Raw genomic sequence first — 24,573 nt, 5'->3', positions numbered from 1 at the left:
GCCTCGAGCACCTCCAGGGATGGGGCGCCACAGCTCCATGAGCAGCACCAGGGGCCTCATCGCCCTCTGAGTAAAGAATTTCTTCCTAACCTAAATCTAAATCTCTCATTTGATTTTAAACCGTTCCCCCTTGTCCTGTCACTGTCACAGAATTGTAGGGGTTGGAAGGGAGCTCTGGGAACGTGGAGCCCAGCCCCAGGTTAAAGCCTGCTCCCTGCAGCAGGTCCAGGCGTCCAGGTGGATGTCGAACACCCCTAGAGAAGCAGACTCCCCACCTCTGGCAGCCTGTTCCAGTGCTCTGCCATACTCAGAGTAAAGAAGTTTTTCCTCTGGGAACTTTCCCACTTTGTGCCCCTTGTTGTGTCAATGAGCACAGTGAAAACCTAGCTCCATCTTTCCATTAGGTATTTGTAAGCATTAATAAAATCCCCTCTCAGTCTTCCCCAGGCTGAACAGCCTCCCATCTCTCAGCCTTCCCTCATGCAGAGATGCTCCAGGCCCTGATCATCTCTGTGCCCAACCCACTGCATTCTCTCCAGTAGTTCCCCGTCTTGTTTGAACTGGGGAACCCAGAACTGGCACAGGTTACCCAAGGAGGCTGTGGATGCCCCATCCCTGGAGGCATTCAAGGCCAGGCTGGATGTGGCTCTGGGCAGCCTGGTCTGGTGGTTGGTGACCCTGCACATAGCAGGGGGTTCAAAACAGATGATCATTGTGGTCCTTTTCAACCCAGGCCATTCTATGATTCTGTGATTCTATGAACTGGACCCAGCTGTGGCCTCTCCAGGGCAGAGCACAGGTGCAGGACCGCCTCCCTCAGCCACACTCTTATTAATGTGCCCCAGTGCATCAGACTGTGTAAAAAGTCAGTCTCTAAGACATGTTCACGTTATGAGAACTTGGAGAGCAATTCTGGCAGCTGCCTGCAGCCCAGCTGCAGCTGCAGGATGCAGCATATTGTGGGAGGCTTCAGGAGCTGAAACTCAGCAGCCAAAAACCACCTCCTCAGCTGGGAGAGAGGCAGGAGAGGATGGGGAGCCTCACTGTCCCACGGTGCTGACAAGAAACAGAAAGATTTTGGCCAGAAATTGCCAGACCTGTGCCCTCAGGTTTTGTACCACTTAAACCCTCAACCTACTTTGAAAACAATTGAAATCACCCAAAGAATCTCTTACTTTGAGTTGAACAGGGATATAAACAACACTGGCATTAGGTAAGAGAACTGTAGGCAGCTGTAGAACAACTACGTGTAATATCTTGCTTGAACCTCAGGTATTGATTCAGTGATTTTACTGTTTGGACCCAGTGAGTTTCTGAATTGTTACTGTCCATGCCACAGACATTGCAAGATTGGATTCCACTCTTGGATCTCCAAAGATGCCTCTAAGGCATTCCCCATCTCTTGAACTTCAAGAGAGAATCAAACGTTAGAGACTATGAGTGCTTCTGATAAATAAATAAATAAATAAATAAAAAAGTCTGGGAAAAAAAAAAATCTAGGACCAAATCAATCAAATTCACATTTGAAGTTTTCCCCCCTAATCTTTCACGTTACAGATCTGACATGGTTTGGCTAGTTTGACAACTCCTGCTTGGATTTAATGGCATAGAGCTCTTATGAAAAACTGTAACAAAAAAGAATTAAAGGCTCCAGACCAGTTCTTGCAGAAGGATTTAAGCTTGTAAGTACATTACAGAGATCTGCTAGAAGATGGCTGCACGAACAAGAACAGAAATCAGTGAAGTGGTACCTGCTAAGAACCGAGCAGAATGCTGACGTTTTATGCCTTAAAGTGACGAAGTTTGACATTCAGTGCTTTTTCTTTGGACAGTAAATCCATACTGTGCTTTTTGTAAGCATCAAACTGCAGTGAGAGCTCGCTGTAAGCCTGCTGGCTGTTTTTCAGCTCTTGCTGGAGCTCTTGGACCTTCAGATCATAGTTTGCTGCCACTTCTTTAACAATGTTCCTCTCTGCTCTCCATTTGGCTCTTTCTGCCATCTCCAGCTTCCTCCCCAGTTGCAGAATTTCCTGTTGCTTTTCTTGCAGAGCTTTGCCCCTTTCTCTGGCCAGGTTCAGCAGCTGCTCTTTCTCCTCATTTGCCCTCTCCAGCTTGGCCTGCAGCTCGGCATCATGAGCCTTCTGCTGGCTTTCTCCATGCTCTAGCTGTTCCACCATTTGTTGGTGCTCCTCCTGTAGGCGCTGCAGCTGTTGTCTTAACGAGTCAACCTGCAAGATACAGGCATTTGCTTGCTGGCTCTGTGCTTCCAGGAGCTCCTTTTCTAGCTGCTGGGCCCTGGATCTCTCACAAGCACATTTGTCATGCAGAGCATCCAGCTGCTGCGAGAGCTCTCTGGCCTGGGCAGCAAGCTGGAGCATTTCAGCCTCCTTGTCCTTCGCTGCTTGGCTGAGGACGGTTTCGTTCTCCTTCTGCATGTGCTGGTTTTCCTCCTTCAGCTGTGCGTTCTGTTTCTTGTGCTCGTCCTTGGAGTAGATCGTTTTTTCGAGGTTATTGGCCAAATTCTCCAAGTACTGAATCCGCTGGGTTTGGGTTTTTAGTTTCACAGCATCCTCTAGCCTCAGTTTCTCCAGTTCCACGTTAAGCTGCTCCAGGCTCCTGTAGCGTTTGCGTGCATCATCTGTTTTTTTCTTCAAGATACAGATAAGGTGGTGCTGCTCTTCCAGGCGTGCCCGTAGCAGAGCCTTCTCTCTCTTCTCCTCAGGGCTCCCGCAGGGTGTCTGCATGCCTTTTGTCAGATCTTCTGCATCTTTGCCCATCTCCTCATCACTTCTGTGGTTGGCCATCACTGCCTCTCCATCCTCTTGGGCCATGGAGACACTGTCACACACAAAGACAAAACACTTCAGACACCACTTCTCTTAGTGACATTCAGGAGGTTTGAAGCGTTCCCAGAACTGCTCTAAGCTGGTGGACAGAGAATCCTAAAACCAAGAGCAGCCCTGCAGCCCTCTCTGCCTCTGCAGACCCCAGTTCAAAGACAAGCAGACTGAAGAGAAAGATACCAGACTCCATGATGCAAAAGCAAAGAACCGTAGGCTTGGTATTTACAAATTATAAATCTAAGTAGAGCATAGAGAATCAGTTCAATCCTCAAATTGATTTTTACGGTTTTGATAGTATATTATTCATTAAAAATAATAATAGCCTTACACTGTGCTTAGAGATTCATGAATTAAAAAAAAAACACAACACATCTACTCAGTGGCAATAACTAGTGAATGCACAGTAATGAAGGCAGCGCCTGGAGAGAAGGTTCCTTGTTTGAGTGTTGGTGCTGATTTGCTGAGTCTGGTTTCTCTTCTGAAGGTGTTTGTGTTACAGCAGCAGCATTATTAGTGCCTAATCATCTGGAGTGCTACCCAGATGTACAAAATGTTTATTTAAAACTGAAGTACAACTTTCAGATGCAGACCTTCAGTGACACAGCATGACACGGCCTGCTGATAATCAGGCTCTGAGACCTTCTGTGCCTTGGCTGGAGGTAAAGTTTAGGCTTAGGGAAAACTCCTCAGAGAGAGAAGTAAAGGAAGGATGAAGAACAACATCCAGCAAAAAAAATGAACCCAAGCCTGCCAAGTCTGGACAGGTGCCAAGCTGTGACAGCAGGGATGCTGCTTCTGGGTACTCACCTTCCACTGCTGCTGCTTTGGTTCCTGCCAAAACATTCAGCCATAACAGGGAAAGACCAAAATGCTGAGGCTATCCAGCGGAAAAAAAACAGAGAGAGGGGCGTAGGAGGACAGATCTTCTCTGTTGCCAGGTGTTTTCCTTCCTTCGCCTGTTTGTTGACACTCCTAGCATGGGGCTTGTGTCCATGGCAATGCAGGTCTGAATGGGTCACTCCAGAATCCTGCCTTCCAGAAGCCATGGAAGTAGCTGGGAGTTGTTCTTAGCAAACAAATGCTGCTGGCGCTTCCAAGGGCATTAAAAAAAAAAGCTCCTGTTTTTGTGGAATCCATATATATATGGACAGAACTTTTATTTTGATAGCAATTAAGTTTTTAGCTACTGAAATGTTGTACAGTATAGAACACAGGAGATTACAGAGCGCTTGCCTACAAATCTGAAGCCTCAAGACCCCATCTATGAGCTGAGCTCCCCTAGCTATTTTGGCACAGCAATGTGTCTAGGCTTCACAGGAAACAAAACAACAAAAAACTTATATACCTGTTAAATTGTTGGTCATATTTTCAGCAACTTTTTAAGGTGAAAATGAAATCCTGTAGTTAGTGATTACAAATAGAGGTTTCTCTCAGACATAAATGATTGTTCTTTTATGAGCCAGTGTGCATACTACGCCTCAAAACAACATATCTGTACTTAAGTGGTACAGCAGTTGCTTTGCTTTTGTGTTCTTAGTTGGCCTCCTCTGAATGGGTGGTGATTCTGGAAAAGCAAAGTGCAATCTGCACCAGCTACTTACCTCGTCCAAAGCAGCTGAGGCAGTAAGGGATGGAGACTCATTGCTCTTTTTGCAATCTCCGGGCTGCACAGCTGATGAAAGAATGGCTGTTCCCCAGCAGGTTGAAAAGCACCTTTTTTTTTTTCCCCCCATTCATGGCATACAACAAATAACCAAGGAGTCTGAGCATTTACATTTTCATGATTAAATTAAGCAACTGATTTGAAGCTGCAAAGAGCCGTATTTTTTCCTCCCTAACCTTAGATGCAGGATTTTTCCAGCCTCTGGATCTTTGCAGCTACTGCAAATAAACATGCATTTATTATATTTACTTCATTATATTGCATATTCATACTGACTAGCTAACAAAGCATTGAGTTTTAATAAACAAATTCTTATTTAGATTTAATAATAATAAAAGCAGCCTTAAATGGAATTATTTTTTTAAGTAATACCCTTTGTGTTTTATGCATTTATCTTCCCTTAGTGGCATGCGTTTCCACAAGTGACAAATCCCTGTCCCATTTCATGTGCTGCAGAGCTCTTTAAACCAGGACCAGCCATAATCCCAGCGTTCTCCTAACGGTGGCGCTGAAGAACAGAGAAATGAGTTTGGCAAAACAAGCTAACAGATGCAGGTACAGATAATGAGTACACTTTACAAAATAAATACCCAATACTTTAATCATCATTAAAACTGGCAAGTATAGATCCTTTAGAGTACCATTTGAATGAACAAGTTTGACTCCAGTGCCTTCAATATTTAAAAGTAATGTTGATTTATTAGCAAGGTGATGAACAAATGTATAAGCAAACTTTATAAACTTAGTTTTTCCTAGTAAACTGGAATTAAGAGTCCTCTGCACCTTGCAGAATAAGATGCCAACAGTTCCACTTCAAGTAGTGCTTCTTCCATTATAGAAGCAACTTTATACCATATAAAAGTACAACCACATGTAAAGGGACTTCTTTAAAAAAAAACATTCTGCACAGTCCTTGCTGGAGAGATCCAATGTAGCACAATGAGGATTCAGCTGTAGAGGGATGCTGAGAAGCATGAACAAAATGCCACCTGTTGCTAATGAGTCATTAAAACACTTCACAAACAATCCAGGAAGTGCCAAGTTTACTTGCTTTTCCTTTTTTTTTTTTTTTTTGCAATTAGAACACACTTTCAGCAATTTAGATTTAAGGAATAAGCAACACTTCAATTAGGCAACACAAGCATTCAGGTATCACAGACTCCTCTACCTCTCAATTGCTAGGTGCATTCTTACTTGAGTATATTTTCAGTGAAGAAGAACTAGCCCTTTAAATTTGCATAGATCTGCAGGCAGAAGTGTAACTTGAAATATGAAGTGACACTTGATAGCAGAGAAACAGAACAGCCACAGAACACAGACTATAAAAGGAGCTACTGTGCTCCTCTTCCAAGCTTCACTACCACACCTTTTGATTCCATTCCCAAGAATTCTTTTTGCTGCTAGCAATCAGAAAGCCCTTATTTTGTCAGTTTTGCAACCATAAGCATCCTGAGAGGTAGTGTATCTTCCACCCATGTGTTGGGCGACTTTATCATCTTCTCCCACAGGGCAGATTCGTCTGAAGTAGAATCCATCCAGTCCACTGTAGTTCCATAACTTTTGCCTAGAAAAACATCAGACACATTAATCACTTAATATTATGCAAAGTTGAGAGCTGACAATCAAATTTGCCTGTCTTCTCAAGCAGTTTCACCTCCTCAGGTGGTGATTTCGAGATCTGACTCAACTTTTATGGTTGGACATTTCCATCAAATGCAATTAGTGACGATTCTGCACACAAACTGCGTTACCTTTCTCCACTTGTTAAGACTAAGTTTGTAAGTTTGTGTTTACTGACCTCACTTGTGTTTTAAGTTATTCTGCTGAACCATCTGAGAATTCATTTTTTCTTGCTTTTGCTTTGAAAGACTGTAAATGCATCGTCCCTCCTTGGATAGAACGGGACATATATATACATATATATATATATATATATATATATAAAACAACTGGGAAAAACATGCAGTTCTATCTGCGTATCTCACACTGCCTTTCTGCAAATAAACATCTTTGCATTTATAAGTTTCCACATCCAAAATGTTCAAATCTTTTCAAACATTCCCAATCTATCCTTTTATCTCCACCCAATACTGATTCTACACCACCTATCTGGTTTTTGCAGAAGTTTGTGGTATGTTGTCAAGATTCTGGGTGCAGAAATAGCATATTCTTGTATTTCATACCAGGTACAATGTAAGGACAAAGGTTTATTTCTACTACACTTGTTCTAAATTGTAAATGGAAGTTGTATTAGGGCCGAGTGACAAGGCAGGATCCCTGACAAAAAACAGATAACTCACTGAATGAAACTCTTAAGCAAATAAATGGCTGGAAGGCTGTTATTTTTTATTTTTTTAAAAGAAATGGAAAGGGAAAGGATAGAAAGGAAAGACAATTCTGTAAATTAAGGATTAATCTCTTCATTTCTAGTACCTGTTCCAAGGCCTATCCTGAGACCTCCCAGAAAATGGTTGACAAGTTTGTTGTGATCCCAGACTGTGAGTTCTACGCAGGCTTCTTTCAAATCTTCTGGTCTAAAGCCATCATAGACCATGGTATGGTTGAATACTGGGTTTGTAGTTTTTGACACCGTTCTTGTTTTCTGGCGACTTTTTCTGCTGGTATCTGGAAGAATTGTACTTCAGACAGAAAAAAAACCACTGTCAGTTTGCACTGCAAGTTAACGGTGTAACTGGCATTAAATGTATTCCATAAACAAAAACTACTGATTAACACTCCTTTGCATGTTGCAAAGCAACTAAAGATAAAATGGCTCAGCATCTTGGAGAAAAATTCAAAGGTCGTGTTCTCAGACCCTTCCAAGAAGACTCTCATACTTCAGAGGACAGAAGGGAAGAGGCACAAGTGAGTTTGTTTGCTGGATTCTCACTGATTTCCCACAGTTCCCAACCATCTTGCTGTCCTCTTTACATTTTAAATCAGTTTGTAGAGAGGAAGAAATACAGCTGTGCCTCTCACTTCTGTCTTCTCCCCTGATTCAGTAAACTGAAGCATACTCTTGCACAAACCTGCTTGGTTTAAATACAACTTGTACCAGACACAAAATTCGCTTAAATCTAAGTAGCCCTTCCACCAACAAGCTAAGCATTTGGAATGAAAGGGTGGTGGCTACTAAGAAAGTTTTCCCAGTACATCTTACTTGGTAGTAAATACTTGCATCTTGAAGTTACAAGCCCTGCAGGACAATTTGCATTGTAGTAAAGAAAAATCAGAAAGTAATTTAAGTAGTTGTAGCTTTGGGTTTGATTTAAACATAGAAAATTGAAGGTAAGATTAGAAATAACAGTGGCATTATTGTGCCACCATTTTTGATGACTTCAACCACAGTTCTTACCACTTAATAAAAGAGTTGAGTCTGTTGCCCCTCAGAAGAGGAAGATCACGGCATTCCTTCACCCAGATGTGGACCTCACCAGTGGACGGAATCTTCTTTCCTTTAAAATGACAATAAGAAATCCTGGCTCTGATTAATCTTTGTAGGTACCTAGTGTAGCCTTTACCATTGCTTATACTTTCAAATAAACTCCTCTGTGCTCTTAATATATTTCATTCTTATCAATTGGCTGGCTGGATTGAAGACCTGACCTAGCTTCAATGTCAGGCCAGCCAGTTATAAATTGACAGGCAAGAACAACCTAAAAAATCATACAGCTACTTCTATGAACATAATGCATTGTAATTGTTTGTGTAACAAATCACAGCAACTGTCTGATGATTTCATAATCTCCAAAACTGTTAGAGAGTAAAAAAAACATAAGTACAGACTAGATTAACTGGACTGTACATCTAACTCTACAACAGAGAAGAGACCAACCCCACCCTGTAAGCACCTTTCAGATATTGGAAGAGAATAAGGTCTCCCCTCAGCCTCCTTTTCCCCAGCTAAACAGCCCCAGTTCCTTCAGTCTCTCCTCATATGGCACATTCTCCAAGCCCTTCACAAGCCTTGTTGTCCTTGGACCTGCTCCAGCACTTCCATGTCCCTACTGTACTGAGGTGCCCAAAACTGAACGCAGTACTTGAGGTGAGGCCTCACCAGTGCCAGGAGCAGGATGACTTCCCTGGTCCTGCTCACTACACCATTTTCTATACAGGAATAAAGGGGAAGAGGGAGAGAGTCAGTGCTAGTCTTTATGGGCAGGCCTTAACAGCTGGCCTCCTGGAAAAGCTGAGAGCTCCTCCCCCTCACCCCCTCACCTAGAATTGGAAGATCACGTCTCCCAGAGCCAGAACTCACTTGAAATAGTTGAGTCTGCTAGAAGCACAACACGTAGAAAGTGCACCCAGCACTGTGCTTAAGCATCAGACAGCTTGCCACAGGGTGCTATTATATAGAATACTGCTAAAAGCAGGACACCACCCAACCCACCCCTTGCCCCCAGCTAAAACTCCAAATCCCTGGCAAACTCCAAGAAGCAATGCATACCTCCAACAGGTTGTGGAACATACTGGAGGGCTAGTTTCATCTCCCCTCTGTTTTCTAGTTCAAAAGCCATTGCTGAAGTCTGAAATTTAAGAAAAAACATCTCAAACACTACTGTTCACACACACAAAACTTCGCACAGTAACAAGATTGACTCGTACATGATAATTTTTTGTCCTGTTTTCTTCTTCAGTCTTCCCTCAGTTTAGAGCACACCACAGATTTAGGGCAAGCTGAGCTATTTGACAGTGCCTCAGATACATAGTTCTACCACTAAAATGATGGACAAGACCCAGGAGAGATCAAAAGCCCTTGAGAGCGCTTCTTTTCCATTGTTGTGTACTTAGAAAATGGTACATAAGAAACTTGTTCTTTGTGCAACAGGAATTATACTTCATAAACTCACTTCTGTAGGAATAGTTATCTGGAAATCAGCCTCAGCAGCAGTTATCTTGCAAAAAGGCATAAGTATTTGTTACTTTTTCATATTCACTTCACTTCTTCACATTGAAAAAAACACAGAAGACACAGATTAGGCCTAAATAAAAAATGATTTGGTCTTTCACATACAGCAGAAAATATAGAACAGCTAACCCATCCTTAATAACATACCCTAGGCTTGAGTGGAAACCAGTTGATCTGCTTGTTGGATTTATCATTCCAGTCCCAAGTTCCTAAATCCAGCTCCACTTCACCAAGGAAGCTATTCCTCCCAAAGGTATCATTGTGCCAGACAGAGATATTAAGGCTTTGGTTCTTTAGGAGATCTTTCTCAATTTTGTACTGCCAGAAGGAAGAAATGAAGGAGAAAACAAAAATGACACAGTCAGAGAAAAATGTGTCTGAGTTTATAACATACATAACTGCTCACTTCATTTCAAGACAAAACACTCCTCATATTTTAATATTTCAAATCTTAAGTTCCTAAGTAGCTTGAGTTTGTTTGCAAGTATTTCACAACAGTCAGTGTTCTCAATCTAGAGATTATAAACTATCGATGGATAAACATAGGTACACCTGTGGAGTGATTCATCTTAACACAAATATCTCTTTTGAGAGCATCTGAATCTGGAAAGTTAGAATTTCTTATACTTCGTGCCTAATCTGTGTTTGTTGTATACCCGCAGTATTTCATTGAAGACTGGATTAAAAGTTTTCTTTTTCACTGAGGTCTTCCGTTTGCCCAGCTTATATTTCTCTGGAAGCAAGTAGGTCTTCACATACCTAAAATGTAAACAGATTGGTAATGAGGGCAAGAAAACACCCCTTCCAACTTCCTATTCCAAAATACACAAGTATTTACTTTCAAAGTAAAAGAAATCCACTTAACTAAGTTCCCCTTAATCTTGGAAGTTAAAATTTAAAATAGAATTTCACATTCTTAGACGTTTGAGGTTCCCACATTAATGTATGTAAATTTATACATCAATTCTAGATGTGGTTGAGAGTAGAAAAACATGTAAAGCATGTTATAGCCTCCACTTATTTGGTTGTTTACTCAATCATACAGATCTGTTGGAAAGAAAATACAGTTCTCATCTGCACATTAAAAGTAAAAATTACACTAGGAAGAAGATATTCTGTTTTTACTTACGGGTCTGACCGCTGTCTCTTGATGTCTGCAACTGCCAGGTCTTTACATTGGCAAATGAAAATGTGGAGTTCATTCAGTTGTTCTACGTAATCAATAGCAAACTGAATGTTCCCCTTCACATCGACACTGCCGAAGTCTCCACTATAGACACTCATTAAGCTTCCACTCACCTGTATCACACACAAGGGAAAAAAATTTTCTAGCTGTGCATTTTTACCAAATACTTCGAGAGAGCAGAAGTTACCTTCAGGATTCAGACAATAAAGAAATTAACTATGACCCTCCAGATGTAGTTATGAAATACAGTAGACATATTATACAAGTTCCTTAGTGAGCAGGTTAGCAAAAGGAAGAATGTTATTTGTGAATCTTAAAAGGTGTCAGGCCAAGTTTTCTACAATAACAACAGAAAAACTTACTTATTGCATTGAGGAAGAATAAAAATGTGATAGGATGCTCTACATTACAGATTGTGTGAGATCATGTCCTCGAGATATTATGTGTGTATCCCTTCAGCTTATCTTTGCAGAAGGCAGAGCCTAAAGCTTTAGGACAAACTACCTTCTGAAAATACCAACAAAGAAATCGACAGAATCTTTATGTGCCTGAATTAGGTGCCAAAAGAAAACATACTTGAAAATGAAACTCTGGACAGGTAGAAAGAGAAGAATATATGTTTGTTTTTTTTATTTTCTTAGAATTGATTATCTAGTTCACCCCACATAGCAATACTGTCCTTCTTTCACTTATTTTCTCCTTTACCCCTTAATCCATTTCTGTTTATCCTGTATAAATTATTCCCCACTTTTGCTACAACTTTAATCTGTTAATGTAAAAGCCTCTTCGTGTAGAGTTCATAGAGTATGCTGTAGAATGGGACCAAGCAAGTTCCAGCATACTGCTAGAAAACAAAAAATAAAAATAATCTTTATCTATTTTTAAAGGCAATTCCAAGCAAAGGTTCACATAACAGAAAGAGCAGGGAGAGGGAAGGAAGGAGAGAGATGCCAGGGAAAGAAATAGAAGAGAAAGAAGGAAGCCAAAACAATTCTGAAGAGATTAGCAAAAATAAAGTGTCACTAAAACAAGGCTTTTGTGTACATACAGAGGATAAGGAGGCCATGCCAGAAGAACCACTAAGATTGGTTAGAGAGCTGGGACTCTTCTTGATTCTGCCAAAGGAATAACTGCTTTCTGATGCTGTATCTGTCTCTCTTTCATCACTCTACAAAAACATCACAGAAAGAAGGTCTGTGTAGGTTCTTTGTTGTTACAAGGAACATTAAAAAAAAACAAAAATGATTTTAATAACACAAATTGGGACTCAAAGAAAGCTAGAATTTAAATTTTCTAACAGAAAGCTAAAACATTTTTAAAGCAATAATGCAACTGTTTTTTTTGGTTGTTCTTAAATCTCAAATAGCAATGGAAAGTACAAAGTTAATTTTATTGGGCCAATTAAAACTCAGCTTCTCTACTTCACTATGCTGTGCATAAACTTATGCAAGTGATAGTGCTCAGGTCTTTCACCAGTCCCTTTCTGCTATACAGAGAATGCCATCAATTCTCCCATTCCTTCAAGGCAAAGTTAGTTGCAAAGTAACATGCACAGTAAAACAGCACTGGATGAAGTGATAGGCTTTTGAAAAAATGCTTATTTTGCAAGACAGCAGGCAAGGAACTGCTTTTACACCAAGAAACTGCAGTTTTGGGTTATTTGGTCATCATCAGGCACTATGCTTACAACTCACTCATGACATCTCCATGCCATCACTGGACAGACTTGATGCTTCTTTCCACACAAGCTTTCCTATGCAATTTGCTATAAAAAGCATTATCTCCCTGATGCGTTCCATTTGTCAACAATGCACAAGGCTGCCCCCCTTCATTTATGCAGATGAATCGCTGTCATTGATATTCTACTAACAAATGCAAACTAACAACAATTTCTACACACATTAAGAATATCTGCAGAGATAAATTGAGTTTGGCCACAACTCCAGGCAACACTACAGGCTTGAGGCAGAGTGGCTGAAGACTCTGTGAAAGAAATGGACCTGAGGGTGTTGGTCAACACTTGGCTGAACGTGAGCCATCAGTGTGCCCAGGTGGCCAAGGCCAATGGCATCCTGGCTTGTATTAGAAAGAATGCAGCCAGCAGGACAAAGGGAGGTGATTGGGGATCGTCCCTCTGTGCTCAGCTCTGGTGGGGCCAGGCTGCATCTTGAGTACTGTGTTCAGTTTTGGACCCATCACTACAAGAAAGAAACTGAGGCCATGGAGCATGACCTGGGAAGGGCAACAGAGCTGTGAGGGGTCTGGAGCACAAGTCTTAGGAGAGCCGCTGAATTTGCTTAATTTGGAGAAGAGGAGGCTCAGGGGAGACCTTATAACTCTCTGCAACTCCCTGAAAGGAGGCTATGGTGAGGTGGGGATTGGCTTCTTCTCCCCTGTAAGTAGCAATTGGATGAGAGAGAATGGCTTCAAGTTGTGCTAGGGGAGGTTCAGGTTTGAGAGCAGGAAAAATTTCTTCTCCAATAGAGTAGTCAGGCACTGGAACAGGCTGCCCAGGGAGCTGGTGGAATCACCATCTCTGGGGGTGTTCAAGAAATGTTTAGATGCTACCACAGAATCACAGAATGGTCAGGGTTGGAAGGGACCTCAAGGATCATTAATCTCCAACCCCCTGCCATATGCAGGGCCACCAACCTCCACATTTAATACCAGTCCAGGCTGCCCAGGGCCCCATCCAACCTGGCCTTGCACACCTCCAGGAACGGGGCATCCACAGCCTCTCCTGGGCAGCTGAGGTGTTCCAGCACCTCACCACACTTTCTGTAAAGAACTTCCCCCAACATCCAACCTAAATCTTCCCTCCTTCAACTTAAAATCATTTCCCCTTGTCCTGCTGTTATCTGCCTTTTCAAAGAGTTGAACTAAGTTGAACTATGTTGTACTAAGGGACATGGGTTAGTGGGGAAATATGGTTGGTAAGTGGATGGTTGAACTAGATGATCTTGGAGGTCTTTTTCAACCTTGGAGATTCTAAAATTCTATGATTCTATTTTGTTATCTACAGATTTACCTCTTTTAGACATTTATGTTTGGAGACTGGTGTTTGGTTTATATACAGTCTCAATACCTTTCTCTGCTCACTGTTTGGGAAGGCACAGGCCAGGTTCCAATAGCTTATCTTTTTCAAACTTTGGTGTCATTTTAGGAGCTGTGAACATGCCCTCAGAGTTTATTCCATGGCCCATGCCATACTCTTACAAATCATACTGAGTTAATTACATTAAATAATAATTTAAATGATTTACAAAGACATTGCTGGAAGTACTGAGCTTTGATTTAGAGAGCCTAGTATCTGAACCTCCATCCCAAACTACTACACCTCTGAGAAAGGTCACCAGAAGATGCCATTACGTATAGACTTACAGACTCACTCAAACATTTTAGGCTCTGAACAAAACAAATACGTTAATGTATGCATGTTCTGAAGGTAAAAGACCTGTTATTTGAAGATTAGAAATTGCCTTTGGGAATAACAGCTAACATTCACTATGCTTCAATCTCGTAGATAGAACATACTCTTTATGTAGAGCTGTACAGCAGGAATAAAAGTTATTGAAGTGTCTGAAAGGTTAATAAGCTACAGGTTGCTTGTGATCATCCTGATTGTTATACTGCAAACAGTTACATGCTATGAGCAATTAGTAAACTGGCTTGGCAGAACCTGGGAAACACTATTTGGCAAATGCATAATGCCACAGCAATCAATATTTTTAATTACAGTTCTTCAAGAGATGTAACATACCTCCTCCTGTAGGAATGACGGTACTGACTTGCTCAGTCCTTTGACTTTTTCAGGGTTGGAAAACGGCTTATCAGGCTGTGAAGGCACTGTGGAGACTAAAGAGCAGCAATTCAAGTTTCAAAAAAAAGCTTGGACATCAAAAGAGTGAGATTCCATAGCAGGGCATGGTTAAAAACAACCAACCTCAGATGAAATACATGCACATGCACAGAAAACCTTACATCTAAGTTGTAAACTTTCTTCTAGAACTCAGAGCTGCTACCACTAGGAAGGATCTAGATTGACATCTGTAACTCTGGCCACAAAACTTTGTCTGTCAGAAGACAAAATGTTTGCGTTGCTTGACAATGGATAATTCTGAGTGCTGAAAGTTCATTCTGATAAAATATGATCTATTTACCTTCCAGATTTTCTTTGTAGAATAAGGATAAATGTTCCCATGCACCAACCTTGCCATTGTTAACATTAGAGTCATCAAAATGTTTTTGGTAAGAAGTTAGTCCACATACCAAACTATATATTTTTTTTTATTTCTCAGTCCAATTAATGGCAAAATATGTTTGGGTGAATCAAGAAATGTTTACATTTGAACAAGGTCTCAAGTATGGAGTATTCCTAGTTAATTCTAAAAGCATACCTCAATGATGCAGTTTCTTACTGCCAATCTATTTAACTTTCATAGAATCCTAGAATATCCTGAGTTGGAAGGGACCCACATGGATCACTAAGTCCAACTCCTGGCTCCACACAGGACCACCGAAAATTCAAACCCTGTGTCTGAAAGCACTGCCCAATTGCTGCTTGAACTCTGGTAGCCTTGGTACCATTACCACTCCCCTGAGGAGCCAGTTCCATGCTCAAACTTTGCTACACCTTCACTGAAATTCATTTCTGTGCTCTTCATTTATTTCTTTACACAAACTAGCCTTTCAAAGATCTAATTTCACTGTAAGTTCTCCACTCTTAGAATTTTTCATGCTCTGAACACATATTTAATGATACACTAAAGCTCTACATTACAGGTCTTTACACGAGATACACATGGTGAAATATACTAATACTGAATATCCCATGACAGAATTTTTTGGCAATGGACAGCCAGCTACAAAGCCATGTATGTACCTGTTGTACACATTTTAACACCACACACATGCTGGGATTGTTTCTAAAGAGTTAAGCTTCTTCCAAAGCATTTGATGATGAAGCTCAAACAGTGGTTAGGATATCAATTATTGTCAGTATGCAGTTAGATGCAGTTACTTTATTCAGTCATATTCTAGTCTAGATGTACAACTTGTTAGTTGTTAAATGATAAAAAAAAAGATCTTTAATGTGTTAGTTTAACTATCAGTGGAGAAACTTCTCCATTGTCAGTTTGAAGAATCCTATTACTCACTTCCTGCTCCATTTTCATTCCTCACTTGATGCTGATCAGGTTTCAGACCTGCTCAGTGCAGTATTGACAACAGTCAATAGTGGCACAAACAGCTTTACAGTTTGATAAATAACATCAACATATTTTGTGTGTGACAAGCCTTTACTTTTCTAGATCCTCATGAATGTTTAAGCTTTGCATCATTCTTTATAGGAGCTAAATCACTATAGAGGGAACATTAATGTGTAAGCTTAGCAAAACAAAATAATATTTTCAAGAGAATTTGCTCTACCTGTATCTGTACAGTTATTAGTTTGGCTGGGTTAATCATTTTCTCAGAACTTCACTCATGGTATTTAACAACACATTTAACTAAAAAAAGCCACCCTTTCCAGATAAGTGCCTACATATTGAATATATGATGTGCTTTCAGTAAGGCTTTCCATCTGAAGGCAGCATTATGTACTTAAGTATAGAGTTTTTAAGACTTGTTAACATACTGGACATTGCATGGATTCTATTCTGTTACAGACCACTAACATTCAAAATGCTTTGAAGTTAAAAAAAATGCAGCTTTACACAGCTATTTTTAAAACCACAGTGCAGTGGGTAAGAAAGAATTGTGTTACATTCCAGCATATTCAGTGTTATTTAATGGTTCTCCAGCATGTTCATTTTGACGTGATCTTGGAGCAGGTTTGCTTTTGCTTTGCTTAGATTTGAAATTTCTAAAGGAACATACAAAAAATTAACAGTAAGGCATCTGTAATGCATTAATAGATCAATGTTATCTGCAGTAGCCAATCCAGTGTCATATTTTGCTTAAACTAATTGTACTTTGGTGGATTGAGACAGCAAAGAGATCCTTTTCGATGAATGTATTGTGGAGGGCTTTCTTTTTGTCTTTTTTTTTTTTAAAGTCATTTTGCATGCTATAATGTGACAGATTAACAAATCCAATATGGAATTAGACCCAGTTTTTCAGCTAAGCTAGCATTCAATGCTCTAAATGAGTACAGAAACTGTTTCAAGGCTGAATGACCAAAGGCCAAAATAAGACTGATAGATGACACAAAGTTTGTACATGTATCACATGATGTAACCTGAGTCTAGGACTTTAGAATAAAATAAGGAAATTCTACAAAAGCTTTTAAGTCATGCTGAAGTTAGTCTAATTTCAAAGAATAGTACAATTCTTGGCTTCAAAAAACGTTCACTAGCAGAGAATACTGGAAAACAAACTTCCATGCAGACACACAAGATATTTACCATCTTCAGCACTAACAGCTAATTCTTCCTTTGGAATATTTATTTTTCCTTTATCTGTGCAGGAAAAAAGGTAACATGTGGTTAGAAAGCTTGCTGTTCATTACAGTGAAATGGATTGTAGTAGAAATCACAAATTTAAGGAGAAAAATAAAAGACAAAAAACAGCAGAACCACAGGAATGGTTAATTCAAGAGATGTTTTCTACTTGGAACGCTTACTTCAATTCTGCATCCAAGAAGCAGTACCATCTTGACACAGTTTCTATCAGCGTGCTGCTACAACAGTGTTAGTGCATACCTACATCCTGCAACTAGTTAGAAGTGAGCAACAGCATAAATAGAGTTAGAAGATTAATTTGCCAACAACAGCCAACATCTTTCAAAATCTACACCTCCACCCTTCAGTTCACATCTTCCCCATGAGACATGAAATAAACATAAAAACACCAAGGAGCAGGGTGAATGCAGAAACAAATTACAACAGTAAACAATAATAATAGTTTTAGGAGGCTACAGAGAGAGCCCAGGAATGATTCCTAAGTTCAGTCTTGTCTCATTCCATTCTCTTAAAATGAGCCTGGTTTTATTAACTGCTAGAACAGGTGAACCTACTAAACTAAGACAATTTTTTCATGCTTCCACTGACTACTTGTTTGAGCCAAGCAAGCAGCCAGGACAGAACTGCAGTTGCAGCTCATTACTGGTTTGGGTGGTTGTTAATATTTTCACCACTGAAAACTTTCTAACCATCAAAGAAAATGTGTGTAACATGGTGATTTTTTGGAAGATGTCTGCTTCACAGAGCAGTGTTTCAAAAGAAAAACTAAGAACTGAAAACTAAACCATATGAGAAAAAAAATCAGTTTTACAATATAAACTTCACACTGCTTACTGACAAACAAAAAAAGATAAAAATACTGCTTGGCAAAGTTGTATGGAAAAACAGCGTAAGCATGCTTAAGCCAAACTAGAGGTCATGGGAGACACACACAAGCTTTGTGCTCACTTGAGGTAGCTGATGGAATGTCCTCTAGACTTTTGGAAGGCATTTTCCTATCTGCACTCCTTTTCAAAGCCATCAAAACAGGATTTAACTCTTCTTCTGAACCTGTTATGAGACAAAACACATGAACACTGCACACACAGACATGCCTTTTAAACAAGTCACTTAAAAAAAAAAAAAAAAAAAAAAAGCCAACCACCAGTTTCTTCTGGGAATCTGTTTTGACCTTCAGCAAAGACATTGAGCATGCACTGACAATACTAAATAAATCCAAACATGGCATGTTCTAGAACCTTCAAAATTTCTCAGACTCTGTAAGTAAGCAGAGCATTTCCAGTCTCTCAGGAGCAGAATAAAAAGGTTAAACTATCACACTAGAGCTGCCAACTTAAAGTTATGCAAGTTCTGCTAAATAGCTTGCTTCATTTATACGCTTGTTTCCTTGTGTAACAGGCAGCAATGCAATGCTAAGCTAAACAGCATAAAGTACTGGCATTGTCTTAATATTCAGCCACTCCATCAGTTTTTACCTTCAAAGACAAGCTGGCCAAACTAAAGAATGATCTCAGTCAGGCACTGATTTTATTTCCTCTTTTAATCCAGGGTATTTAGAAGAAATACCAGAATCTGAGTGTTACAGTGTTATTAATTTGAAAGAAATGTCATAGGGGAGGAGTGAAAGGGTAAGAGCATGAAGACTGATGTGACTGACTCATGCTGCTGAATTCCTATGATCACAAAGGCTTACCCAAACATACTACATGTTTGTCAAACGATCTCCAATTAAAGGACTTAATTAGTTCTTCTCATCCTTCCAAAGCAAATATTGTAAGCATTCAATTAAGAAATAGGCATCACATAGACTTTTAGATAATATACTTCAAGTGGACTAGCAGAAAAACTGTAGTTATGCTTAAGAACCCAGCACCATGAATTTTAGAAAAGAAATGGCTCACGAGTCGAACTTCCGGTTCCAGAATAATAATCAGAGTTTTCATCTGAAAGCTGGGATCCAAAATTCAAGCTGTCACCATTTTCTTCATCATTATCTTCACGCTGAAAGGCCAAGCTGAACTGAGCTCCTTCCAGCTGAGGAGAACTGCTCTCATCTTTAAGAGGTGTGCTTGTTCTTCTCAATTTCAACAGTTCTTTTAATTGTGAATTATCTTCAGAAGCATCCAAGGACGTGCTCTCACCTTTCCTTCCTACTTCATTTATCTTGAATGGCTTGATCGCTGTATTGGTCTCTCCTTGCAAGGAAGGAAGATCTATTGCAGGTGTGTTTCTCTGTTCTTTTTTAATAGTAGCCCCATCTATTTTAAGGAGCTCAGACATTTCAGGAGTTACGAGATCATCTACAGAAGCTTTTGCATTTTGTTCTGGAACTCCACTCTTGATAGCTATCTTCTGTTTATGACAGCTACACACAGCATTATCATAAGGCTGTGACACTGTCACAACTAGAGTCTTTGTTTGTGGTGGAAACACCCTATTCCCAAACTTCTCTTGTTTACTTAATGCTTTGGATATTGGAGATGAAGCTTCAGATGCTTCTTGAATAAGTTTTTCCAACGAGCTACTGAATTCTTTGAATTTTTCACTATTTGAAACAGTAGTTTTTTCTATCGTTTCTTGTATTTCTTGAGGGTGATCTCCTTCTTCTTGACGTGCCATACACATACTTTGACCAGTTGGTATTTTACTTTGCATTTTCTTATCCATATTCTCCAGCGTAGAAGCTGGTGTTTCACAGACATCTTTCAGTACCTTCTGGAAATTAACATCCAGTGCTTTACTTTTAGCCTCAGACAGTACAGATGTTTCCTGCAGCAATTCACCACTGTGATGACAGGACATGTTTCCCACTTGCATATCAGCTGTCCTCTGCACTGTGCCATCCATACGCCTTGGTTTAGGAGGTGGTGTTTCAGAAGCCTCCTTCAGCAGCTTTTCCAGAGAAGAACTCAAGCCATTGTCCCTACAGGGGGCAATAGACTTTTCAATGGTCTCACTGATCTCACGCAGTGTTTCTCCATCATGCTGACAGGCAGTGTTTTTATCTTCCATCTCAGCAGTCCTCTGCACTGTCATGTCCACACGCCTTGGTTTAGGAGGTGGTGTTTCAGAAGCCTCCTTCAGCAGCTTCTCTAGAGAAGAACTCAATCTACTGAGCTTGGAAGGAACAACAGACTTCTGTACGGTCTCACTGATTTCTTGCAGTGACTCTTCATCTTGCTGATACTTTGTGTTTTTAGCTTGCATTTCAGCAGTCCTCAGTACTGTACGCCTTGGTTTAGAAGGTGGTGTTTCAGAGGCCTCCTTTAGCAGCTTTTCTAGAGCTGAACTTAAGCCACTGACCTTAGTAGGGGCATTAGATTTCTCTATAGTCTCAATGATTTCTTGAAGTGATTCTCCATCATGCTGACAGGCAGTGTTTTTATCTTCCATCTCAGCAGTCCTCTGTACTGCCACGTCCACACGTCTTGGTTTAGGAGGCGGTGTTTCAGAAGCCTCCTCCAGCAGTTTCTCTAGAGAAGAACTCAAGCTGCTGACCTTAGAGGGAGCAACAGACTTCTCAACAGTCTCACTGATTTCTTGTAGTGACTCTTCATCTTGCTCATACTTGGTGTTTTTAGCTTGCATTTCAGCAGTCCTCTGTCCTGCACTGTCTGCATGTCTTGGGTTAGGAGATGGAGTTTCAGAGACCTGCCTTACCAGATTTTCTAGGCTCAAGCCATTGACCTTGGAGGGGGCAAGAGACTTTTCTATTGTCTCGATGACATCTTCAGACAGACCAGTATCTTGGTGGCATGTTGAATCTACGCTACAATTAGTTTGTGCTGTATTATTCACGGTATCAATCATTTTCATCCCTACACCTAATTCAGAAGGTTGATATGCAATGATTTCTCTGGGAAGGTTTTGCTCAGAGTACCTCTGAGAACCTCTGGGAGGATGTTCTTTTGACGAAACAATATTTTTATCTATGTGTTCTTTAACTTCTTGCCTTTGAAGACCTGTATTTTCATGGGGTTGAGAAATGATTGGCTTTTTGACCAGCTGGACAGTGTCTTTACCTTCTGTGGGTGTCACACTCAAACCTCTAAAAGTAAGAAATCCCACAGGCGGTTTGCATGCCACAGAATCTAATTTCCCTGTTTTTTCTTCCTCAGATGCTTGTGTTTGATGTTGGCTTAACTCTTGTTTGCTCACATTATCTCTGCCCTTACCTTTCTCTGCATTTCTGCCATAGGTTATAAAAGTATTATTACGAATAGCATTATTTGGAGAAGAAACATCTTCCCTATCAATGCTATTTTGTAACTTAACTCTAGTATCCCAAAAGTTTCTCAGACTCTGAAACTGTGAAGGACTTGAAATTTGATTCTTGGACATCTCATTACTCTTCTTTTCAAAAGACAAAGCCTGAAAACTGGACTTCTGTTGGGAAAAAGCAGCAACTTTTCCTTTAAATGCTTCTTTCCCATCGTTATCTTTGATTTTTGGGGAAGCTGAAGTGACACCAACTCCTGACTGCAAGACACTGTCTCTTGTCAATTTTGTACGTTCATTAACTTTATCCTCATATGGAAGTGGTCTTTCTGTTTTTTTAACAGCATGGCCTGATCCAAACTCAGAAGAGTTTTGATGTCCGTTTTTTGAAGCCTGGATTGCACATCTTAATTCAGCACTTAATGCACTCTTGCTCTGATCATCTAATCCATAAGGTAAGTATAGTGCAGTTGGTTTTATTTTGTCGCTTTCTTTGAGACCTTCTATTGCACCACCACCTGATGTATTAATATGGATACCAACTTCTTTCTCTCCATGACTGGGGATAGTTTCCTGCCTTTCCCAAAATGCTCTAATCTCCCTAATTCTTCTTTTTGCTCTTATTGCCTTTTCCAATACACATTTCTGAGCTGGTAACACGTGTTCATGATGTTTCAAGACATTTATTTTATTTTGTTGCTTGATTTCTTCATCAGATTCTTTCGCTTCAATTCCTGTGTAGTCAAGCTCACTGAGGGATTTCTCATTTTGATCCTCATTCTCTTTACTGTGCTTAGGTTTCCTCCTCTCTTTTATCAGTTGTATGTCTTCTGAAATAAATGCAGTGGGTGAAATAGCATTCAGTTGTTTATTCTTTCCATACAGTAACTCTTCTCTAACCTGCATTTTTCTATTCACACTAGTTCCACTGTGCTCTGTGGGAAGAACTGTTCTGGTTGTAAAGTTCACTTCTTTGAGTTCCCCACCTTGGGATCTGGCTGATTCAGTTTTCCTATCTTCAGTACCAGAACTTCTTTCAAACCAATCTAAGACTTCTGATACAGAGTCATCAGCCACTTCCACAATTTCAGCACCATGCTTGTCAGGCTTGAAAGCGTTTTTAGCATCTCGTTCCTCAACAAGATCAGGCTTACCTTGTTGAAGACCTGCAGAATTTATATCTGACAGTTCTTGTGTTTTTGTCTCAGCAGAAAGCAGATGTTCATCTACAACATAAACAAGCTTATCAGAGATAGGAATTAGACAAGACTCCAAAAATTTTTAAATCTTCAAAACCTCATTTTTTTGTTTTGCTTATTGGGCAGGGGTGTTTTGGTGTTTGTTTCATTTTCTTTGGTTTTAGGATTTTTTGCTTGTTTATTTAAACTTTTATCAGATGAAGGAGCTCTCTCCGTGTGTTTTTGAAAGAGTCACACCACATGCAGCGATAAAAAATTCCTACTGGAAAAGGATTTTTCCTGTTGGAAGATTAGTCATATTATTTTGGGGTTGGTAGCATGTAAGATTGGTTATCCATATTCTAAAGCAAATGGCTCTAATGAAGGAGAAAGTTTTAGTGGAGAAGGAGAAGTTGCATACTTGTGCTCCTCAAGCTACAATTGGTTTACTACCAAAAACAGTCAACAGCAGAACAGCAGGAATTCTTCAGTTCCCACCCAGACACATCTACCAAATTTTAATAGAGGAAGTTTACCCAAGCACCATTACGTCACCTTCATCATCCACAATAAAGATGCCTGACCATCCAGGCTCTGGATGGCATCTGATAGCAATCTATTAAGAATGCCAACAGAAGATACTCTAAAAAATTTTAACACATTAGAGAATTAGATTTAGACCTAGAAATTCTACAAAACATAGCAGGGTGTTTCTGCTATATATTGTGTTTCTTAGTTGTTAATTTTTAGGTACTAGCAATTTGAACTTCAACATATATGGGTTGTGTGCTATTGCATTCTCTTCCTTATTCCTATCAGTCTCTTACCAGTAAAGTTTTTGAGAGACTTTGATTCATGGCTCAAAGACTTGGAGTTATTTTCATATGTTTGGTCAACATTCTGTTCATTTTTGTTCTTTGGCAGAATATTGGTGGAGGCCTTCTCTGGAGTTTCAGGTTTCTTAGGAGTAATGGTCTTTGTCTGCAGTGTTTGATTAACAAGGGAGACTGACTCATTAGTGCCATTAGGACTGGATGCCAACGTATCTTCTTGTAAACTATCTATTGTTCTCACTTGGAGAGATGATGAATAGGTTTCCAGAGGCTTTCCAGTGTAAGTTTGTTTATTCTTACAAGAATCTGATCTATTGGCATCATTTTCACTAGTCTTCACTTCACCGGATTTTAACAAATCAGACTCTCGTGTTTCTCTTCCATGATGTAGCCGTGGGCTTTGCAAAGGTTCTTCTTTTCCTATGCTAGAAGAGAACCTCACTTGTTTTAATTTTTCCAGTGAAATTTGCGTGGAATCTTCTGCTTCTTCCACAAGAGAATTCCTGTCAGCTTCCCCTTCTAAAATAGATATGGTAGGAATACTGTTCTTACTCTGAACGTCGAACATGTGATTAGCCCGAGCTTCTGAGTCAGTGGAACTGGAACTTGAACTGCGCTTCAGAATGCCCCTGGGCAGTGCACCAGTGCCATTAAGCCCCTGGGTCCGTTTTGCTGGTTTGGGAAAAAAGTCTTCTCCCTGTGGCACAGGATTGGTTACTTTGTGAACTAATTTTCTAGCTTTGGGGACGGGACGCTCAACCGGTCCTTTCTGCGATTCCTCAGCAGGTGCTTCAGAAGGTTTCTTAGATGTCTCCATTCCATCATTTAGTAAGTATGCTTTAGGTTGGCTCTCCTCTGAAGGTAACAAAATTTCTGCAATATCTGTGCAGAGAAGAAATAATGAATTTACACAAAATTCAACTAAACAGAGTGGTATGATGCAGTGCAGATCTAGAATGAAGTGATTACATTGATTAAAAATACTTGCAGCAAAACGCAGGAGGAAATTCAATGTAAATGTTGATTTTATTTGTATATAACAGGAAACCTTAACAGGTGAAAATCTTCTAGCTAATTAACACTCTTAGAATGGAAAAAAATGATAATTTCAAAGATAGGGAGCACATCAAATTTTTGATCAGCACAGTTCATACAAGGATTAAACTTTAGAGGGAAAGGGCAGATTTTGAATATGCAAGCATATTTTCAGGTGCAGAAGTTAAACAGCAGTCTACAGAAGAAAGTATTTTCAATTTCACATAGAAAAGTTAAAAAGCAAGAA

The 24,573-nt window shown here is 40.0% G+C and overlaps 2 protein-coding genes and 1 long non-coding RNA gene across 11 annotated transcripts in view; 1 reads left to right on the top strand and 2 right to left on the bottom strand.

The window, feature by feature from the left end:
• The window catches only part of LOC128074610 (uncharacterized), a 51,281-nt gene that overhangs the window by 430 nt on the left and 26,278 nt on the right, over window positions 1-24,573 (top strand). The window contains exon 2 of the long non-coding RNA XR_008203247.1: window positions 21,625-21,735. This is a non-coding gene — a long non-coding RNA (uncharacterized LOC128074610). The remainder of the gene's footprint in view (window positions 1-21,624; window positions 21,736-24,573) is intronic.
• Window positions 1,693-2,910, bottom strand: CCDC89 (coiled-coil domain containing 89). The gene has a single exon (XM_052670134.1). The coding sequence runs from the start codon at window positions 2,829-2,831 to the stop codon at window positions 1,782-1,784; it is 1,050 nt and encodes a 349-aa protein (XP_052526094.1). The 5' UTR covers window positions 2,832-2,910; the 3' UTR covers window positions 1,693-1,781.
• The window catches only part of SYTL2 (synaptotagmin like 2), a 40,869-nt gene continuing 21,154 nt past the window's right edge, over window positions 4,859-24,573 (bottom strand). For 2 of the 9 annotated variants that reach the window (XM_052669424.1, XM_052669451.1), the window contains 14 exons: window positions 23,286-24,173; window positions 22,435-22,506; window positions 18,011-18,112; window positions 17,006-17,059; window positions 15,758-15,805; window positions 14,362-14,456; window positions 11,650-11,769; window positions 10,545-10,714; window positions 10,072-10,174; window positions 9,563-9,733; window positions 8,954-9,032; window positions 7,862-7,961; window positions 6,940-7,145; window positions 4,859-6,070 (listed from right to left, as the gene is read on the bottom strand). In XM_052669424.1, coding sequence (XP_052525384.1) covers window positions 5,925-6,070; window positions 6,940-7,145; window positions 7,862-7,961; window positions 8,954-9,032; window positions 9,563-9,733; window positions 10,072-10,174; window positions 10,545-10,714; window positions 11,650-11,769; window positions 14,362-14,456; window positions 15,758-15,805; window positions 17,006-17,059; window positions 18,011-18,112; window positions 22,435-22,506; window positions 23,286-24,173 — 2,354 coding nt within the window. In that variant the 3' untranslated portion in view covers window positions 4,859-5,924. The other 7 variants (XM_052669413.1, XM_052669433.1, XM_052669380.1 and 4 more) reach the window with 7 other exon arrangements.

The sequence above is a fragment of the Tympanuchus pallidicinctus genome, unplaced genomic scaffold, assembly GCF_026119805.1.
Source record: "Tympanuchus pallidicinctus isolate F22 unplaced genomic scaffold, pur_lepc_1.0 scaffold11, whole genome shotgun sequence".
Taxonomy (NCBI): Eukaryota; Metazoa; Chordata; class Aves; order Galliformes; family Phasianidae; genus Tympanuchus; species Tympanuchus pallidicinctus.
This window is presented reverse-complemented; position numbering and strand designations above follow the sequence as displayed.